The sequence below is a fragment of the Papio anubis genome, chromosome 9 (assembly GCF_008728515.1).
Source record: "Papio anubis isolate 15944 chromosome 9, Panubis1.0, whole genome shotgun sequence".
NCBI lineage: Eukaryota > Metazoa > Chordata > Mammalia > Primates > Cercopithecidae > Papio > Papio anubis.
Genome location: NC_044984.1, coordinates 29,556,636 through 29,578,132, shown reverse-complemented (window position 1 = coordinate 29,578,132; position 21,497 = coordinate 29,556,636). Strand labels below are relative to the sequence as shown.

The 21,497-nt window shown below is 34.7% G+C and overlaps 1 protein-coding gene across 4 annotated transcripts in view; it reads left to right on the top strand.

Moving 5' to 3' along the window:
- IPO8 (importin 8) overlaps positions 1 to 21,497 on the top strand; it is a 66,404-nt gene that overhangs the window by 30,737 nt on the left and 14,170 nt on the right. For 3 of the 4 annotated variants that reach the window (XM_017945766.3, XM_021922155.2, XM_021922153.2), the window contains 8 exons: positions 92 to 181; positions 1,777 to 1,942; positions 2,943 to 3,103; positions 4,143 to 4,268; positions 8,006 to 8,072; positions 11,673 to 11,798; positions 12,477 to 12,574; positions 15,492 to 15,587. In XM_017945766.3, the coding sequence (XP_017801255.2) occupies positions 92 to 181; positions 1,777 to 1,942; positions 2,943 to 3,103; positions 4,143 to 4,268; positions 8,006 to 8,072; positions 11,673 to 11,798; positions 12,477 to 12,574; positions 15,492 to 15,587 (930 nt within the window). The remainder of the gene's footprint in view (positions 1 to 91; positions 182 to 1,776; positions 1,943 to 2,942; positions 3,104 to 4,142; positions 4,269 to 8,005; positions 8,073 to 11,672; positions 11,799 to 12,476; positions 12,575 to 15,491; positions 15,588 to 21,497) is intronic. The other variant, XM_021922154.2, reaches the window with a different exon arrangement.

Genomic DNA, 21,497 nt, shown 5'->3' with positions numbered 1-21,497 from the left:
TTAAATGCAAGTCGTAGTAAACATACTTGATTAGGAAGTGATTCTTACATATGAAAAAGAAACTGATAAGTTGAAATTTGTTTCCTAATAGAAGAGTTTATTCAAGGACCAAATGGAGTTGTTTCTACAAAATCATGTATTTCCATTATTATTGTCTAACCTGGGATATCTTCGAGCTAGAGTAAGTGTTTCATATTTCTGTTAAATAAGTTTCTCATATTTCTGTTATGTATCTTAAATCTTCATAAGATAATTATTCAAATAAATGTTTTTGGATAAATTGACCTTTTACCACATATTGAGATGAAATAGAGTCAATTAGAATGTCTGCCTATGGTCACATCAGCTGAATAAAGGACAGACTATTAAAGAAAAAGATTTATGGGCCGGACGCAGTGGCTCATGCCTGTAATCCCAGCACTTTGAGAGGCTGAGGCGGGCGGATCACTTGAGATGGGGAGTTTGAGACCAGCCTGGCCAACATGGTGAAACCCCATCTCTACAAAAATACACAAAATTAGCTGGACTTTGTGGCGGGTACCTGTAATCCCAGCTACTAGGGAGGCTGAGCCAGGAGAATTGCTTGAACCTGGGAGGCGGACGTTGTGGTGAGCCAAGATTGTGCCACTGCACTGCGGCCTGGGTGACAGTGAGATCCTATCTCAAAAAAAAAAAGGAAAAGATTTATGGATTTTATTTCCTGCTGGTTTTATTTCGTTTGTCACCCTAGCCTCACTTGTTGCATATGTAAAACATGCAATGAGAAAGGTGATTTTATAGCAGTCATACAATTTAAATTCACAAATGGATTTATTTTGTGTATAAAATGACGTGAAATTCTGGATTAGCTAAGAACTTGAATTTGATTTTCAGTATATTAGGTAGATTTGCCTTAGTAAAATGGAGAGATTAATAATGCATGTGAAATTGTGCTCTATGTGTATATTCTTTTAGAATCAATGTATTTTATGGAGAAATAGAAACAGGACTTTTATTCAAGAGCCTAGTATTTCTCTTTGTAAATATATCAGCACAAAAAATGTCTTGCTTAAAACAACGTATATTAACAATGCCTTGTACGCTAGTAAGCATTTTATAAAATAATAGTTACTAGCGAGATATCTGGACAAATGTGGAGTAGGGACACTGAGAGCCCATGAGCATTTTTACAGTTGGGCTCCTACCTTTGAGAAGTTGTAGGAATTGTGATTCTCTTGCTAAAAGTCTTTAGTAACTAAAATTAATTTCTGTTGATTGTGTTTGATGCACACAGAGAGTAAAATATAATAATGATTCTGTGATCTAATAGTTAAAATGTGATCATCTATACCAGGTTTAAAATTTTTGGTACCTATGTGACTGAAAAAAAGAAAGTTTGCTAAACCAGTTAGTGTAAGGGAGAATAATGTTTTACGTAAGTGTGACAAATGAATTTCAGATACTGGTTTAGAGTTGCTTTTACATGTAATAAATTAATTATGAGTTATAATATTTATTAAAAGCATAAATAGATTTTTTTTCAAAGACATATTTGGCTTCTTTTTCTCTTTCCCATGAAAAACATTATTGCATATGGGTAATTTAGAAGTAATGAAAATGCCTTACTTGTAAAAAGGGGGATGTAGAAATTAGAAACTAAGGCTACTATATTACCCCAAAAGCAAACATTTCTTCATAGAATTGATGATATGTTACTAAGAAGGTCTTATATCTGTGACATTATTACAGAATGCTATAATCCTAATAGCTCCCTACTTACCTTTTTTAATAATACAGTCTTGCTGGGTACTTCATGCATTTAGTTCTTTGAAGTTCCATAATGAGCTCAATCTAAGAAATGCAGTTGAATTAGCGAAGAAGAGCCTGATTGAAGATAAAGAGATGCCTGTCAAAGTTGAAGCTGCCCTTGCTCTTCAGTCCTTAATTTCTAACCAGATACAAGGTAAAGCCAAAATACCTTTCAGACGTTTTCTCAAATAATTTCATTTACTTTCTTCCCTAATGAGGATGCATCTCCATGTCTGAGGGTTCAGGGTTTGGAATTCTGAGGTTTTGCCCTCTCAGAATTTTGTAGTTTATTCTTGTCCTTTTTAGGTGTTGCTATTGACTGTAGTTTTCAAAATTTTAGATTAGGAAACATGTTAATCATTGTGGGGCGCTAGGATAGGCTGGGTGTAAAGAGACCTGGGCCCAGTTTTGATTTTGCTACTAACTTGCCATGGAAACCTGGGCAAGGTGCGTGATCTGTCAAGGCTCAGGTTTCCACATATTTAAGTTTAGGGGAGTTGGACTGGATGACTTCACGATTCCTTTCACCTCTAGGATTCTGATTCCCCTAGTTTTGAAAGTAGCAAGTAGTATTTCTCATGAGTGATAACAGAGTCTCATTTGTTCAGAGTGTTCTGATGAAAGTTCAAATAAACCTTTGAAAGTAAGTTCAGCTTTACAAAGAACATGAACCTAGTTTGCCTCTATTCAACAGTGTTTCAGTGGGAGGATTGGATATTGTATACATGGCAAAGGAGGGTGGTAGAGATGGCCTGGGGCAGGGAAGGGGCCCCATCAGTGTTCTGGATAGTCTTCAAGTACATGATTTTTTTATAACTTGTCCTGAGAACTGATTCATGTTTTCCAAGTCATTCTGATGACCAAGTGTATGTATAATTAGAATTTCTCAGTGGGGACTATTAGTATTTTGGGATAGTTTCTGCACAGGACAGTTCTCTCCTGTGCAGAACTTCTTATTCTTATATTACTCTTGGGGAATTGATATATTGGTGAACATTATTTTGGTACAGCTTTGTAACTTACCACAGAGCAAGTGTGTATCTAGAACCTAATTTAGGTATTACCCTGGGTCACTTGACCTTGTGACCAAATTAATTCCTTTCATCATCTGGGCATGGTAATTTTTATTACTTTTGTTTGTTTTATTGAATTAGCTAAGGAATATATGAAGCCACATGTGAGGCCTATTATGCAGGAACTGTTGCACATTGTTAGAGAGACAGAAAATGATGATGTTACTAATGTCATCCAGAAGATGATATGTGAATACAGTCAAGAGGTAGCCTCAATTGCTGTTGATATGACCCAACACTTGGTAAGACTGGGCAGTTTTATGTTAATTTGGTTTAGAAACCTTGAGTAATCTAAATAAACTCCAAAATATGGAGTTCAGTTCTATTTGTACAGTCATGTGCTGCATAACAACATTTTAGTCAATGACAGATTGCGTATATGATGGTACACTCATAAGATTATAATACTGTAGTTTTACTGTACCTTTTCTATGTTTAGATACAGATATTCCATTGTGTCATGATTGCCTGAGTATTCACTACAATAACAAACTGTACAGGTTTGTGGCCGTGGAGCAGTAGGCTATGCCATCTAGATTTGCCTAAGTACACTCAATGATGTTCAAGCAAGGATGAAATTGCCTAACGACACATTTCTCAAAATATATCCATGTTAAGCGATGCATGACTGTAACTGAAATATTGATAAAAAAATTATTCTGATATTTCTATAGTTAATTAGACTTTAATAATAATTAGGATAATTTCTTTCATCTAGAATATTCTGAAATTTTATGATGTGCCTTCTAAATTTTTAATTTCTGGGCTTTGAATGAGGAAGTTCATTTCCTTCAGTTTGGGGCAATTTATTGTTTTACTTTTTTGATAAATTTCTCGTTACTATTTTTTTTTCTGTTCTGTATTTCCTGATGTGGAGAATTACATCTGGACTGTGTCTCTAATTCTTTTGAAAACTTTTCCTCCTGTTTTCTATGTCTGTTTTTTTTGTTTCATTTTCTAAGTGATTCCTTGACTTCTCAAACTTCTATTGTATTTTTCTTTTTAGTATTACTTGATTTCACTTGTCCTTGATTGTGATTTTACTTGCTTAGTGACAACTAGAAGTTAAATATTAGCTCTCTGGATATAATAGCTAATGTAAATAGCTATACTTAAAACATGACAGGTTCTGTTATTTTAAGAAGAGAGATGATTCAGTCAGCAAAGTGCAGACTTCAAAGTTTGGGCAATGTAGACTTTAGATGTGTGACACTGCCATTTTGCTTTTATAAAGGGGGAACATAACAGTACTAATGGAATACTTTAATGTTATTTTCATAGGCTGAGATATTTGGCAAAGTTCTTCAAAGTGATGAATATGAAGAAGTCGAAGACAAAACAGTAATGGCTATGGGAATTTTACATACCATTGATACTATCTTAACAGTTGTAGAAGATCATAAAGAGGTGAGATTTCTTTGTGGTTTATGATACAATAGTGGCATTTAACTGAAATTTATGTGATCAGTGGGCATGAATTTTGAAGTCTCCACTTTTAAACTGCTACTTAGTTATCTTGCTAGGCTTTAAAAATTGCCCTCACGTTTTAAAGAAACATATTTAAATGGCTAACATTATAATATTATATTGTAATATTTGTAATTTGTAATATAATGTAAATATTATGAAGTATATAGTATATCCCTTTATATTAATTTGAGTTCAGTTAAGCATATCTGCTATGTACCAGGCTAGGTTCTTGGGGAATACCAAATTGAATAAGAAATGAGCCCAGCTTTCTGGGAACCAACAATCTAGAATTCTTGGTAGAGAGTGACAGACAGCAGTCCAATCACAGTGGCAAGTGCTAGGTGATGGAACAGAATTCTGATATAACAAGTACTGTAAAAATGGAAAGGAATAAGTGAAAGAGCTGAAAAGCATACTCAACTGAATTCCAGAATGTTATTGGGATAAGGCTTTATACAGTTATTTATCTAGTGCTTTCACATCCATCAGCTGATATGATCTTACTAATGCCACCACGACATAGATAGCACAGGTAATGGTAGTCTGTTTTGCAGAAGCAGAAACAAAGTTCAGGTGGATTTAAGAAACTTGCTCATGGTCCCAGAGCTATTAAGTTGTACATTTGGGTTTGTAGTCAGATCATTTTGATAATGTATCAGTTTATCCCCATTTAAAACCTCCAGCTTCTTCCCAAGTATCCCATGGCCTCTCCTTAACTCAAATTAGATTTTTGTTCATTGCTTCTGTGAGTGCAAGTTGACTTGTTTGGCACTGATGGCAATTATTGTTTTATAAGGTGAACACTTAGGAAGCAGGTGCTAGTACTACTTTATTTATTTATTTATTTATTTATTTATTTATTTATTTGAGACAGTCTCACTCCGTCACCCAGGCTGGCGTGCAGTGACATGATCTTGGCTCACTGCAACTTCCACCTTCCAGGTTCAAGCAATTCTCCTGCCTCAGCCTCCCGAATAGCTGGGACTACAGGTGTGCACCATCACACCCAGCTACTTTTTATATTTTCAGTAGAGATGTGGTTTCACCATGTTGGCCAGGCTGGTCTTGAACTCCTGACCTCAGGTGATCCACCTGCTCCAGCCTCCCAAAGTGCTGGGATTATAGGCGTGAGCTGCCATGCCTGGCTGCTACCACTACTTTAAATAGCATTGTTAAACCATGTAGCTGTTGGTTTATCCTGTGTTTATCACGTGCCAATGGAAGATGACTTGGTTTTTATTTATTTGTTTGAGACAAGTCTTGCTCTGTTGCCCAGGCCGGAGTGCAGTGGCATGATCTCAGCTCACTTCAACCTCAGCCTCCCGGTTCAAGTGATTCTCCTGCCTCAGCCTCCCGAGTAGCTGCCTGCCACCCCCCAGGCTAATTTTTGTATTGTTAGTGGAGAAGGGGTTTCACCATGTTGGCCTGGCAGGCCTGGAACTGCTGACCTCAAGTGATATGCCCGCCTTGGCTTCTCAAGGTGCTGGGATTATAGGCATGAGCCACTGTGCCTGGCTGACTTGGTTCTTAAAAATGGCTTGATGCTCTTCTAGACTAGTCTTCATATGCCTAAAGGGCTTAATTTTTATTTTCTTTTTCATTATTTTATTTTTGCGTCCTTCTGTATTGAAACTAGGTGGTCCTCTTGGTAACAGTGAGATGTTCCAAATTAAATTACAAAATTACAAGTAAATTTAAGGGATCGTTCTTTTGTCTTATACTTAGAACTTGTATTTTAAATTTGAAGAAACCTTAGAAATAACCTCGTCCAGTTTTCACAAGTGTGTGTGGGGCATGGAAGAATGAGCTGCAGGGATAGTTTAAAAACAAAACAGCATCATTTTGTTTTTATTTTTTCTCTTGATATTAAATTTATTTTGAATTCCAAATAATATTAAAGGGACATGTGAACTTATTGTAATTATCAAGAGAGGCATGGGTGAAAATTGAGACACACTAATACAGCATCCTTACCTAAAGACAAAAAAAACCCACCTAAAGCCTTCAGCTAAATGGCTTTACCAAGGCCATGAATAATTACAGGCAAAACCAACTGGCATCTTGGTCTCCTGACCAAGATTTTGAGCTTTAACTTAGTAAAAGCAAACTTTGAAAAAAATATATCCTTAAAAGGAAAAAGCACATTTATGAAACACTGACAAATAGTGTATGAAACACAAGATTGTGAATCTAAAATAGGTGCTTAAGCATACGCATTTTTGTTTAATGATTTTAACCTTATTGACAGTTTTTTTAAACTGGGAAATTTTGGATCATTTGAACCTTAAGACAGTGGTTTAAGTTGAATATTAGAATATACTTGACAGTTGAAATAGGACGTTTACATGAAAAATGTAACCCGTCATGGATTTTAACTTATTTTAAAATATTTAATACAAACATATGTTGAAAAATTAAAAAGATGTGAAAAGAAGATTCATTGAAATTTTACCTTCTTACTCAACTCCCCAGCTATCTAATTCTCCTCTCTGAAGTAGCTATGTTTTTCCTTTTTTTTTTTTAAAACCAGGTTTTTGTGCCCTTCTAGAGATTTTTCTGTTAACATACAAGCAAAAAGTGAATGTGTATATTTGTCTTTTACGAAAATGATAGCATGCTATACACAGTTTTTATTTGCCATTTTTTACTAATATATCTTGGTGATCCTTCCATGTCAATAAAGTTATATATTTTTAATGGTTGCTTAATATTCCCTTGTATGATGTGTCAAATTTATTTCACCAGTCCCTGTTTAGTGGATGTAATTTAACTGTCTCTTGTTTAAATGGACATTTGATTGCTAGTAATCACAAACATTGCTGAAATGAATGAATGGCTTTTTACGTGTTGTTTTGCACACATAATATTAGTGTAAAGGGTAAATCCCTTGAAGTGGAATTGCTGGGTTGCATCGTGATTTGTATGGGTAAGTTTGAAGGGTGTTGCCAACTTGTCCTTCATTGTATGTACCATTTACACTCCACAAATCAATATACAAACAGGGTCTTTCTTCCCAGCCCCATAATTGTGATCATTGCCAGTTTTAAAAGGTCAAAATTGTTAATGTTGCACTTGGAATTTGTACTCTTACCATGTATTATAATGAACATCTTTTTATAAACACAGGCAAAGATTATTAAAAAAAACACACATTTGTTTTCTATTGTATTTCAATTAAAAAAAATTAATTTTATATAAGGGGAATTTGATCTTTGTGATCCCATTTGAAAATATTTCACTTATTTTTTTGACTTCCCAATGCCCCATGCAAAAGTTTTTAATTTTTTGGTTAGATGATTTCATTTTTTTTTTATTATTATTTCTGGGCTTTGAGTCACCTTCCCTTTTCAGGATTATACAAGAATTGTTTTTATTTTTTTTTTATGGTTTATTTCTTCACACTGAAATATTTTATCCATTAGGAATTTATTTTGGTATAAAATACATGGTAAGGAACTAAATCATTAAGTCTGTTATGGATTTAACCCCCATTTCTGTCATTAGTCTATTTTTCAAAATTTTCTGAGTATTCTTGCATGTTTACTTTTTCACATGAAGTTTAGAATTAACTTGTCAGGTTACCGTCTGAAAAATGTCCTTTTGATGTTTTTATTGGCACGATATTAAATTTATATATTATAATTTTAAGCTTAATATTTAAAATTTATCTTTAGATTACGCAGCAGTTAGAGAATATCTGTCTACGGATCATTGATCTTGTTCTGCAGAAACATGTAATTGGTAAGTTCAAAGGTTAAATAAAAAGATAAATTGAAAAAATTTTAAAAATTTGAACTCAAAGTATAATTTTAGCCCTTCAGATTTAACAAGATTGACAATTTGAGAAAGAGAAGCATAATCACTTTAATTTTTGGATGTACTTTCCAGTGTTAAATATCTGTATTTTCATTTAGAGATAAAAAAAATTATGCATCCAACGAAGAATTTTTGGTTTTGGAACTTTAAAGGACAGTAATTTTAAATTGTACATTGCTAGAAATGAACTGTGATGAGGTTTAGGTGAGGTTACTTTAATCTAGGATCGAAAAATGTTTAATAGGCATTTTTAAAAATCAGAAATGTGAAATGGCTGGGCACTGTGGCTCACATCTGTAATCTTAGTAGTTTGGGAGGCTGAAGTGGATGAACTGCTTGAGCCCAGAAGTTCAAGACCAGCCAGTGCAACATGGTAAAACACTGTCTCTACAAAAAATACAAAAAATTAGCTGAGTGTGGTGGCATGTGTTTGTGGTGCCAGCTACTCAGTAGGCTGAGGTGGGAGGATCACATGAGCCTGGCAGGTAGAGGGTGCCATGAATTGTGATTGTGCCCCTGCACTCCCCTTGGACAACAGAGTGGGATCCTGTCTCAAAGTATGAGTTAATTGTCCGTTGTCTGTTATGGTATCTGACTTCTGAGTAGAATCAGTAACCAAGTTAGATGTTACAAGCTGATGGGAATTTTGTAGAGGAGGTGAGTCTTCCATCGTATTCAAGCATTTTGAAGATGCTAGCCCCACGTCATGTGGGTGTGAGAGAGATGCAAGCTGTGTAGTACTCAGATAGAAGGATGCAGGAAAACCATGTCTCTGATTAAGAGCAGTTGTCTCCAGGCTTTTTATTGTTCACTCTTAGTAAAAAGTTGAGCATGCACTGCTAATATATGTGAATAATATTTTAAGAGTACTTGAATACAACATGGTAGATATAAACAGTGGAATACTATTCAGCCTTAAAAAGGAAATCCTGTCATTTGTGACAACGTGGGTGAACCTGGAGTACTTTATGCTAAGTGAAATAAGCCAGGCACAGAAAGACAGATACCACAAGATCCCAAACTCATAGAAAGAACAGAATTTAGTAGCAGGAAACTGAGGGAGGGGAGATGTTGGTCAAAATGGTGACCATAGTTAATAACAATGTATTATATACTTGAAAATTGCTAAGAGTAGATTTTAAGTGGTGTCACCACGAAAAGCTATGTGAAGTAATGGATGCCAGATTTAGTCATTCCACAAAATATACGTATTTCAAAATGGTGTATACTTCATATATACAATTTTTATTTGTCAATTCAAGGTATTTTTAAAAAGTACATCTTTCAATAAAAAGACCAGTGGTTGCCAGGGTTTGGGGATGGGGGAGGGGGCAGGATGAATAGGTAGAGCACAGAAGTTTTAGGCAGTGAAACTACTCTGTATGATACAATAATGATGAACAAATGTCACTATACATTTGTCAAAACCCTTAGAGTGAACAATGCAAAGAGTGAACCTTAATGTAAACTATGGCCTTTAATTAATAGTAAAAGAATTTCTGAAAGTTCTGTTTTGGCTTATTTCGCTTAGCATAGTGTGTCCATCTCTGTTGTTGCAAATAACAGGTTTTTCTTTTTTTTAAGGTGGACTAGTATTCTATCATGTATAAATACCACATTTTCTTTATCTGTTCATCTGTCAGTGGACACTTACGTATTTTCATATCTTGGTTATTGTGAAACATGCTTCAGTGAACATAGGAGGGCACATTATCTCTTCAAGATCCTGATTTTAATTCCTTTGGATATATACCCAGTACTAGGATGACTTGATCATATGGTAGTTCTATTTTTAATTTTTTGAGGAACCTCCATACTGCTGTCCACAGTGGCTATTTTTACTCTCTCACCAAGAGTATACAACAGTTTCCTTTTTCTCTACATCCCCTTCAGCATTTAACTTTTGTCTTTTTGATAATAGACATCCTCGTAGATATGAGGTGGTATCTCGTTGTGGTTTTGATTTGCATTTCCCCCATGATTAGTGATTTAAAATATTTTTTTATATACGTTGGCCATTTTTATATAATCTTTTGAGAAATATCCATTCAGTTCCTTTGCCCATTTTTAAGCTGGGTTATTTTCTTTCTACTGAATGATTTGAGTTCCTTATATGTTTTGGATACTAAATCTTCATTTGATACAGGTTTTAAATATTTTCTCTCAGTTTGGAGGTTGTCTCTTCATTCTGTGAATTGTTTTCTTTGCTATGCAAAAGTCTTTTAGTTTGATGTAATCCTATTTTTCTGTTTTTGCTTTTGTTGTGTGTGCTTTGGGATCATATCCTCATATGACAAAAAAGAAAAAAAAAAAAAATCATTCCTCAGACCAGTGTTCCAAGTTTCCATGAAGCTTTTCCCCTGTGTTTTTATCTAGTAGTTTTATCATGTCAGGTCTTAAAGCTTAAGTATTTAATTAATATCAAGTAGATTTTCGTATATGGTATAAGATGAGGGTCTAATTTGATTTTTTGCAAATGGATATTTAATTTTCCCAGTGCCATTTATTGAAGAGACTGTCTTGTCTCCATTGTGTGTTTCTGGCATCTTTGTTGAAAATTAATTTACCCTAAATGGGTAGATTTACTTTTGGGCTTTGTGATCGGTTCCATTGGTCTGTGTGTCTGTTTTTATACCAGTGCCATGCTAGAACTTTTAGAAATTCTGTATTTAGATAATTCATTTTTCAAATGATTTCCTTACGTAAATTATTTCTCAATATTTGTAATTTCCATTTTATTTTGCTAGCTTTTGAAGATATCAAGTTTTAAGTAATATTAGAGAAACTTTAATGAAGTTTCCAGGGTGAATGCTGGTTTTTATAAGAGAAAAACCTTTCAAGTTAGACTTCTTTGCTCAGTGATATGGTAGGAACTATTTGAAATTTTTGTTGAGGTTTGTGTTTCCTGGTTGTACGTGTAGATATAATTTACTTTTGACTGAGAATAATGATATTCGTGAGTATAAGAACATTTCCTTTGAACTCTTCTACTTTATAGTGGGTTTTATTGTCTTGATTAACTTGAAGAATACTGTATGTTTTACAGGTTTTGTAAATTGACAGAATACTGCCTGGTGTATAGTTGTTAGTAAAAGTATCAATTTGAGATAGGTAGATACTTTAGTCTGATATAATTGAGCTCTCTAAAGAATATTATTAATTACTTGTACATTTTAAATCCTCGACATGAAAGAGGAATGATAATCTATTCCTTCTTGTATCTATTTCTAATACAGTTTTGTAAATATATATAATAAAACAGAAACAACTTTATTTTTTCAATAGTATAGGAAAGTTTAGTGAAAACATTTTTGCCTTGCCTTATTGAACAGAGGGGCAGATCTTGGTAAGAAATGGAAGGTGGCAGATACATAGCCGAAGATACAAATACTGAGAAAGGGAAGTTTATGAGTACATTGGATAGAGGAGGACTATGTGTGCGTAGGTAGTCTAAACCCTCCTCTGTGTGGTCTTTGTTTTAACTTTTGCTATTTCCTAGCATTCTAACTAGAGATTTTCTTCCAGAATTCTATGAAGAAATTCTTTCCCTGGCATACAGTTTAACCTGCCACAGTATTTCCCCTCAAATGTGGCAGCTTCTAGGTATACTATATGAAGTGTTTCAGCAGGATTGCTTTGAATACTTTACAGGTATGGCTTTGACCATATAAAATTTTTGCTTTTCTGTGTCTAGATATTACTTCCTGTCGACACCTGAAATAAAAACACATACGATTCCAATATTGACCAGAAAATGTGTTTATTTCCCGGTCACATGAAAGCTGGGGCTATTGTAGCAGTGTTTTTCAGACCTAGGTATATAGGCAGAGGAGGTAGGCTGTATTTCTTATGGAGTCTTAAGTTAGTTTATGACCAGAACATATATCCATATGTTAATTTAATAAGTATCTTATGGACACCAACTATATTCCAAGCCCTATTTTAAGCTCAGTAATCCAGCAGTGAGCAAAATAAACAGCCTTTTCCCTTGTGAAGCTTACATTCTAATGGAGATGATGGGAGGGTAGGGAATCACTCAGACAAATGAGCAAGAAAATATAAAATATGTCAGATAGGGATGAGTGTGCAGTGGAAAAAGGGAAAAAATTCAGCACAATTGCTTCATAAATGATGAGCATCTTAGTCTTTCTGCTTTACATTTTCCCCATCTATAAATATACAGCAGACTTATTACTTTCATTTCTAGCCTTTTGTGGTTGCATGGGAAGATACTAATGTGTGGGTGCTACAGAAATGTGGTTTCAGTGGGAATAATTTATTTCTATTCCTGTCACTCAAGTCTCATTTGAATTTTTGATTTTTTTTCAGATATGATGCCTCTCCTCCATAATTATGTGACAATAGATACAGATACCTTATTATCAAATCCAAAACATTTAGAAATTCTTTTTACAATGTGTAGGAAGGTAAGCATGTCCTTATCTATTGTTGCAGTGGTTCTTGCTAATGTTTGCCTGTTTTGCTTCAGGATACTTTTTCAGTTTGTTTCTTATACATTTAGTTCTGCATTATCTTCATCAACATACATTCTTTCATTTGTATTTTCAAAAGGATCTTTGGGATTTGAAAGTTTCATATTGTGTGTTGTGCTTATGAATGTTTGCCACTTTTATATCTGCTTTTTACTTTGTGTTTTTTTCTTTTGGAAATGAATTTTCTACTTGATTAAAGAAAAGTGCTAGGAAAATTAACCACACATTTTGTTAATCAGTGACAAATGGAATGATCTTTTTTATTTTTTAATTTAATATATATATTGGAAGCCACTAGATGTAGGTAACCTGAGCATAAACAACTTAAGATAAAAATTGTAATAGTTGGAAAAGCATCATTTAACAAGAATCTATACTGTACAACCTACATAATGGCTACTGTTATCCTTATACATAAACATGATTGTCTACCATGTTGTCTTTGCCACAAGATAGATTTGGCCCACTATTGGTTATATTTTGGGATCTTTGGCTAAATAACGTTTTTCTTCTCCTTTAGGTAAATAAATAAACAAATAAATAAATGTCTGTATACACACACACATAAATGTGAAACTGAAATTATATTGCATAAAGCTGGCAGGCAGATTTTATAAAGCTGGGATAACCAGACACCAAGAAGTTTGGCCATAGAGTTGGGAGTAAAATAGCTAGTGTACAACGCCCACAACACATTTTTTTTTCCTCACTAGAAGGAGTGTACCCAAAATCTGGTAAGAGCTCTGTACTGATAATCAGTAGATCTGGTTTAGGTCTAGGTCTTAGTTTAGTTCTAAAGAGTCAGGGAAATTTTGGGAAGTCAGTAAGCTTCTTCAGGTATAAAGTGAAGGGGCTGAACTGTGAGTTGTAATGATTCATTTACCTCTGTGAATAACCCATGTTGTTAAATCATAATCACGTGGCAATCTTCAGTTTTCCCTGTTAGAGAGGTAGCTGATAGAGAAAGAGGGAAAGAAAACAAGTATAACAGTTTTGTGTATTCCATTAGTAATTCACAGCTTCCCTGTATGTTTGCAGATACAGTAAAATTGATACAATGATTTCCTTATACTTATCAAGTAGTTATAATATATTTAATATTTTGTGAATATGAAATACTAGTTTTAATACTAGCTAATATTTGAATTCTTATTATATATACCAGACATTTTCTAAGTACTCCCTACAATATTAACTTAACCTTTTGAGAGCATGAGGAAGGTATCACATTTGTATCAAAAGGAAACTATGACATAATTTCTTGCACTGTGCCTGAGGTTAGGAAATAGTTGTAATCACATAGCTACTATGTGTTGGAGGCAGATTTGAACCTAGTCTGACTCCAGAGCCCATTTTAAAAATTACAAGATACATTTTTGTTTTCTTTCCTTTTGGCAAACCAAAACGAAAGGCCCCCAAGTAAATGCAATTTTGGGAAAAGGGAGTAATTCTTTTTCTTTCTGTATCATACAACCCCGTGAAGTAGGTTCTTTTATTCCCATTTTATAGATGGGGAGAGTCAAACAAAGAGGTTACGTAACTTTTCTAAAAACACAGCTAATAAGTGGAAGAGCTGCGGTTTGAACCTAAGCAGCCTGGTTCCAGAGTCCATTCACATTTGGAAGCTAGACTGTGATACACTGTCGTAGAGATAGCATTTTAAATTTATGTAAATATAGTTGATTCTTGGCTTTGCCTGATATCTACTTACGATTCAGCTATTTTCCAGCTTCCAAAATGTTTATTGCTATTACCTCTACTTTTTTTCTTTGTATATGTACATCTTTAAAATCTCTTTACTGTCATTTTGATAGCATTTTGGGAGAGAATGAAATTAAATGGGAATGTTAAATCTGTCAGAATTATCTGGAATTTCTTAATTAATTTTTCTTAAATTTTATTTTTCTAGAAAAGTATCGAATCTAAGCTTTTAAATGTAAAGAATACAGTATTCTTTATAGTCTTATTTCTAATCTTTCTTTTGTCTGTATTTGTGTCTCTTTCCTAGTATTTTTAACATTTTGCTTTTTTTTTCCTTAAAAATAACTTACACAAAAGTTGCATACTTCAGTAAGTCTTTTTTCAATGAATATGTGTTTGGTTTCTCTCTGTTACGTCTTTTTGTCTATATTTTAAATTTCTGGCCCACCCTTATTTCTTTAAGTCTATTCTTTTTCATCTGAAACAATTTTTAATAGAAGCATGCTCTACTCTAGGAACTTTTTTGAGAATCTTATTATAAGGCAGTCATATTCCACATTTTATGTATGAACATGTACATTTTGGAATTGTTTATAGTAGTGAAAATACAGAATTAATAATAGGGAAACTGTCTGGTAACCTTGTTATATTCGCCTACTGTCATATTGTATAGTTGTAAATGGTTACAATGTCCATGAAAAATATTCCTAATTATGAAGTTCATGTTGGAGAATTGAAAGGTATATAATATGAAATTATGGTGGTTATGAAAAAAATGGGTTCATATGGACCAGGATTCAAAAGGAACAGAAAAATAGTTTCATTGTTTGATAAGATTATTTTGTTTTGTTTTGATTTCATTTTATAATTTTGGTGCCTTTAAAGGGAAGCTTCATTTATCTGGAAAATTAGCTTATGTAATCTACTTTATTAATCTAAGGTCAAATAGTGAATTATTGCTCCTTATAAGAAATGAGATGATAGATGGAATTTATTTTGGCCATTCTTCTTTGGGTTGGTGAGGTAAACTTGCACAGCAAGCAAAGCTATGGTTCCTATGGCTGAATTTATGTGGGACATTTGTGCATGTGGACTTGATTAACTTCTACGCAGTGCCATTTACTGCTGAGCTAAATTGTAATTACTGCAGGTACTGTGTGGAGATGCAGGAGAAGATGCAGAGTGTCATGCAGCTAAACTTCTGGAAGTCATCATTCTTCAGTGCAAAGGAAGGGGAATTGATCAGGTAAGCACCTTACTTGATGGTTACATTTGAAGTTTACATGCCTGCTTGACTTTTCGTTTATGAGGAAAAATGGAAAGGACAGCCTATAGATTGTGCTTTCTGGTACAAATCCTGTTTAAATGACAAAAAGAGCCAGGTAGTTTGGAAACTGTACCTTGCATTGTAGCTGAGAAAGGCATGCACAGAAAAATATGTAATAATGTAAGGGGCTATCAAAAAAAAATGAAGTGTGTAAATGCTACTCAGTTGGAGTCTCAGAGATTTTCATGTTCCCTTTGTTTTTGTGTATTCTATTTAAATATTCCTAGGTACCTTTTCTAACCAGAAATTAAGGTACTATAGAAAAAAGTATTTCTTGACCATTTTAAAAGGCTAAAATTTATACTTTATATTTTTCATTAAGTTATACATTTTTAATCTTGTTTTCAACAAAATTAATGCAATTTTTGATACTATTGTGATAAGTTGTTCAATAACTAAGAAAAATGTTGAAATATTCAAGTAAAATTGTGAATTTTTCTTTTCTATAAGTTTTGCTTTATGTATTTCTTATAATAGTTTTGAGATATAATTCACATTCCATACAGTTCACCCATTTAAAGTGTATACATACGTGGTTTTTAGTGTATTCAGAGAATTGTGCAACTGTTATCACAATTTTAGAACACTTCATCACCCCTCTTCCAAAAAACTCATTAACAGTCACTTGCCTCAAGCTCTGGGCGACCGCTATGGCTTTGTCTCCATAGATTTGCTTATTCTGGGCATTTGATGTAAATGGAATCATCTTATATGTGGTCCTTTGTGACTGGCTTCTTTCACTTGGCATAGGTTTTCAAGGTTCATCTGTGTGGTAGTGTGGATTGGTACTTTATTTCTTTTAATGCCAAATAATATTTCATTGTTTGGTTAAATCGCATTTTATCCATTCATCAGTTGTTGGTCATTTGGGTTATTTTTACTTTTTGGCTATTATGAATAATGCTGTTAGGAACTTTTGTGTCCAAGTTTTTGTGTGAATATGTTTTCATTTCCTAGGAGTGGAATATGGTCATTCTGTGTTTAATCATTTGAGGGACTGTCAAACTGTTTTTAAAGCAGCTGCACCATTTTCCATTCCTACAGCAATGATAGAGGGTTCCAATTTCTTTGTGTTTTTGCCAGCACTTATTTCATTTGTGAAGTAGTGTCTCATTGTGGTTTTTATTTGCATTTTTATGATGGCTAATGATCTTGAGCATGTTTCATGTACTGATTGGCCTTTTGTATATCTTTTTTTGGAGAAATGTCTAATCAGATCATTTTCTCATTTGTAATTACTTGTCTATTTATTGAGTTGTTGGACTTCATTATATATTCTACATTGAAGCCTGTTATCTGGTATCATTTGCAAAATTTTCTCCCAATTTGTCTTGATGGTGTCCTTTGAAGCACAAATGTTTTTAATTTTGATGATGTCTTTTTTTTTTAATTGCTTGTGGTTGGTGTCTTTTTTTTTTTTTTTTTTTTTTTGGAGACAGGGTCTCATTCTATCACCTGGGCTGGAGTAAAGTGGCACAATCTTGGCTCACTGTAGCCTTGACATCCAAATCCACCCACCTCAGCCTCCTGAGTAGCTGGGACTGCAGGCACGTGCTACTACACCTGGCTAATTTTCATAGAAAAATGCTGCGACTACAGGCATGAGCCACTGTGCCCGGCCGTTGTCGTATTTAAGGAACATTGCTAGCTCCAGTGTCATGAAGATTTATCCTCTTTTGTTCTAAGAGTTTTATAGTTTTTTTCTTACATTTAGAGACTCTTGATCTATTTTGAGTTAGTTTTTGTACATAGTGTGAGGAGGGGTCTGCATTTTAATTCTTTTGCATGTAGTTATGAAGTTGTTTCAGCACCATTTGTGGAAAAGACTATTTTTTCCCCCATTGAATTGTCTTGGCATTCTTGTCAAATCAGTTGACCACAATGTGAGGGTTTTTTCTGTACTCATTCTATTTGATTTATGTACTTATCTGTTCTTATTTCAGTACTGCATTGTCTTTATTACTTTAGTTTTGTAGTAAGTTTTGAAGTCAGGAGGTTTGAGTCCTGTAACTGCATTCTTTTGTGAGATTGTTTTGGCTAGTCAGGGTCCGTTAAATTTTCATACGAGTTTTAGGATCTGTTTGTCAATTTCAGTAAATAAGCCAGCTGGGATTGTAACAGGCATTGTGCTGAATCTATAGATTAGTTTGAGAAGTATTTCTGTTTTAAAAATAGTCTTTCAATCCCTGAACATGGGGTGACTTTCTTTTATTTAGGTTTTCTTTAATTTCTTTCAACAATGTTTGGTTGTTATCAGAGTACAAGTTTTTCAATTCTATTCCTAAACTATTTTTATATATTTTCTTTTTGATGCTATTGTAAATAGAGTTGTTTTATTTTCAGGTTTGTTGCGAGTGTATAGAAATATAATTGTTTTTGCATGTTTATCTTGCATCCTGAAACCTTGCTGAACTATTTTAATAGTGTTTTAGTGGATTCTTTAGGATTTTCTATAAACAGGATCGTATTATCTACAAATAAGTTTTACCTTTCCAGTTTGGGTGCCTCTTATTCTTCTTGACTAATTGCCCTGGCTAGAATCTGGAGTGCAATGTTGAATAGCTATGATGAAAAGAGACATCTCATCTTGTTCCTGGTCTTAGGAGGGAACACATTCAGTCTTTCACCATTAAGTCTGATGTTACCTGTGGGCTTTTCATATATGCACTTTGTCAGGTTCAGTTCTTGACTGTTGCTAACTTGTTGCTTTTATCATGAAAGGGTGTTGAATTTTGCAGAATGCTTTTTTCTGCATCTACTGAGATGATCATGTAAGTTTTTGTCCTTTTAGAATAGAGATGTATTGCCTTAATTGATTTTCAGATTTTAAATCAAACTTGCATTCCTGGTGTAAATCATACTTATCAAATATGATCTCTGTATATATTTCTAGATTAAATTTCCTGATAGTTTTTAAAAAGTATTTATGTGCATAAATACTATTGATACATAAGATATTGATCTCTAACTTTCTTTTCTTATGATGTTTGTTGTCTGGCTTTGGTATCAGTATTGTTGGACTCATTGAGTTGGGAAGTGTTCATCCTTTCTCTTTGTTCAAAGAGTTGTGAAGGATTGCTCTTCTTTTTTAAATGTTTGGTAGAATTTAGCAGCAAAATTATCTGGGCCTATTTTTGTCTGTGTTTTGTTTTGTTTTGTTTTGTTTTTGGTGGGTAGTTTTAAATGGCCAATTCAGTCTCTTTATTTGTTATAGATCTATTTGTAGTTTACATTTCTTTTTAAATTCATTTCAATAGTTTGCATCTTGGAATTTTTCAATGTAATTTATCTAATTCGTTGCATGTGGTTCATAGTATTTCCTTATGTCTTTTTGTTTCTGTAGGGTCCATAGTAATGACCCTGTTTTGTTCCTGGGTTTAGTTATTAGAGTCTTCTCTATTTTTTTCTTAGTTGAGTTAAAAGTTTATCAATTTTGATTTTTTCAAAGAGCTAACTTTTGGTTTTGTTCTCTATTTTTCTGTTTTCCATTTCATTAGTTTCCACTTTAATCCTTATTTTTTTCTGTCTGCTTGCTTTTCATTTAGTTGTTCTTTTTCCAGTGTTTTAAAGTAACAGGTTAGATTATTGATTTGAGATGTTTGCATACTTCTTAAGTCCAGAATTTCTGTTTGGTTTTGGTTCTCTCTCTCTCTCTCTCTGTTGTTTCTTTTTGAGATGAAGTCTTGCTCTGTCACCCAGGCTAGGGTGCAGTGGTGCAATCTTGGCTCACTGCAACCTCCACCTCCTGGTCAAGTGATTCTTGAGCTTCAGCCTCTCAAGTAGCTGGGATTACAGGCGTGCACCACCACACCAGCTAATTTTTGTTTTTTCTTAGTAGAGATGGGGTTTCGCTATGTTGGCCAGGCTGATCTCGAACTCCTGACCTCAGGTAATCCACCCACCTAGGTCTCCCAAAATGCTGGGATTACAGGCGTGAGCCACTGCACCTGGCCTGGTTCTTTTTTACAATGCCTGTATCTTTACTGAAATTTTATCTTTGAGATATTGTCTCATAGCTTTCTTTAACAGTAGTTTCTTTTATTCTTTAAGCATTATGATGGCTGATTTGCTGATTTCAAAGTTCATCTTTGTGGTGGGGTGCTGTGGCTCACACCTTTATTCCTAGCACTTTGGGAGGCTGAGGTTGGTGGATCGCCGGAGGTTAGGAGTTAAAAACCAGCCTGGCCAACATAGTGAAACCCTGTCTCCATTAAAAATATAAAAATTACCTGGGCGTGGTGGCATGCGCCTGTAATCCCAGCTACTTGGGAGGCTGAGGCAGGAGAATCACTTGAACCCAGAGGCAGAGGTTGCAGTCAGCCGAGATCGTGCCATTGTACTCCAGCCTGGGTGACAAGAGCAAAATTTCTCCATCTCCAAAAAAAAAAAAAAAAAAAAAAAAACACCAAAAAGCAAAGTTCTTCTTTGAGGTTTGTTTGGACCCAAGGGGCCTTGCTTTGACTGTCTCTTTTCTTGGCCATCTCTGGTGAACTGCTGGCCCATCTTTTTGCTCTCAATAGAGATTCCTCTTATTTACTTACCACCAAAATCTTCATTATTTTTGAGGATGACTTCTCCCTACCCCCAAGCTTTATTGGGGTATTAGTGACAAAAAATTATGACCTTTCTAAAAAATCATAAAGTATTACTGATATTTATTTAAAAGCTTTTTTTAATGGAGATTGGATCTCACTCTGTTGCCTAGGCTGGAGTGCAATGGTGCAATCATATCTCACTGTAACCTCAAATTCCTGGGCCCAAGTGATCCTCCCATCTTACCTCCTGAGTAGCTAGGACTGACTGCAGGCATATGCTACCAAGCCCAGCTCATTTTCAAATTTTTTGTAGAGATGGGGTCTCACTATGTGGTTTAGGCCGCTCTCTAACTCCTGGCTTCAAGTGATCCTGCTTCAGCTTCCCAACGTTCTGGGATTACAGGTGTGAACTACCACCTGTCCCCAACAGGTGAAGGCTCTTTTCCCCCTTTGTTATTATGTACTTTTTAGGTGTTACAGTGGAGGTGAAAAGAAATTATGATGTTAACAAAATAAGAAGGTAGTAAAGCACAAGACATGAATGGGGCTAAAGAAAGATTTAGTTCTGTTTACTGGATTTTGGAGGGTTCTGAGCAATAGGATTTAATAATGGAAACATAGGTTGGGGAGAGGTTCAGAAGGCTATAGAATAAATCCACGCCAAAGACTTTAGAATCCTTTAGAATCCATTCTGTACACCAGAAGCTGGCAAGATATGGCCTGTGCTGTATCACAATGTGGTGGAAGGTCAAAGGGGAAGTGGATACATGGGAAGGGGCAAAACCCAGGGGTGACCTTGCTTTATAACAACCTACTGTCATGGGAACTAGTTCTTTCCCACAAAAAGTAATTCAGTTGTGCCAGAATGATAGTGAGAACTCGCTCATTACATCAGAACAGGAGAATGGCCCCAAGGCATTCATGAGGGGTCGACCACTACCATGACTCAAACACTTCCCACGAGGCCCCACTTCCCAAAACCTGCCACATTGGGGATCAAATTTCAACATGAGTTTCGGGAGGACAAACCATATTGAGACCATAGCAGTATTCAAGAATTTGTGTATCAGAAAGTTAAGGACACAAGGTGATCGCTACGTTAGTGAGGTTACCATTACAGTGCACTCAAGTATAGCTGAAGGACTGTGTTGATTGGCATTCCATTCCTCTAAATTTCCTGTAAATTGGTGATTACATTTAGTGTTGATGGCGCAGTCTCAGCTCATGTACTTCATGGGTGATGGTGTGTAATTTTACTCGGAGGCACAGTATGTCTGGTGGTCTCTCATGATGT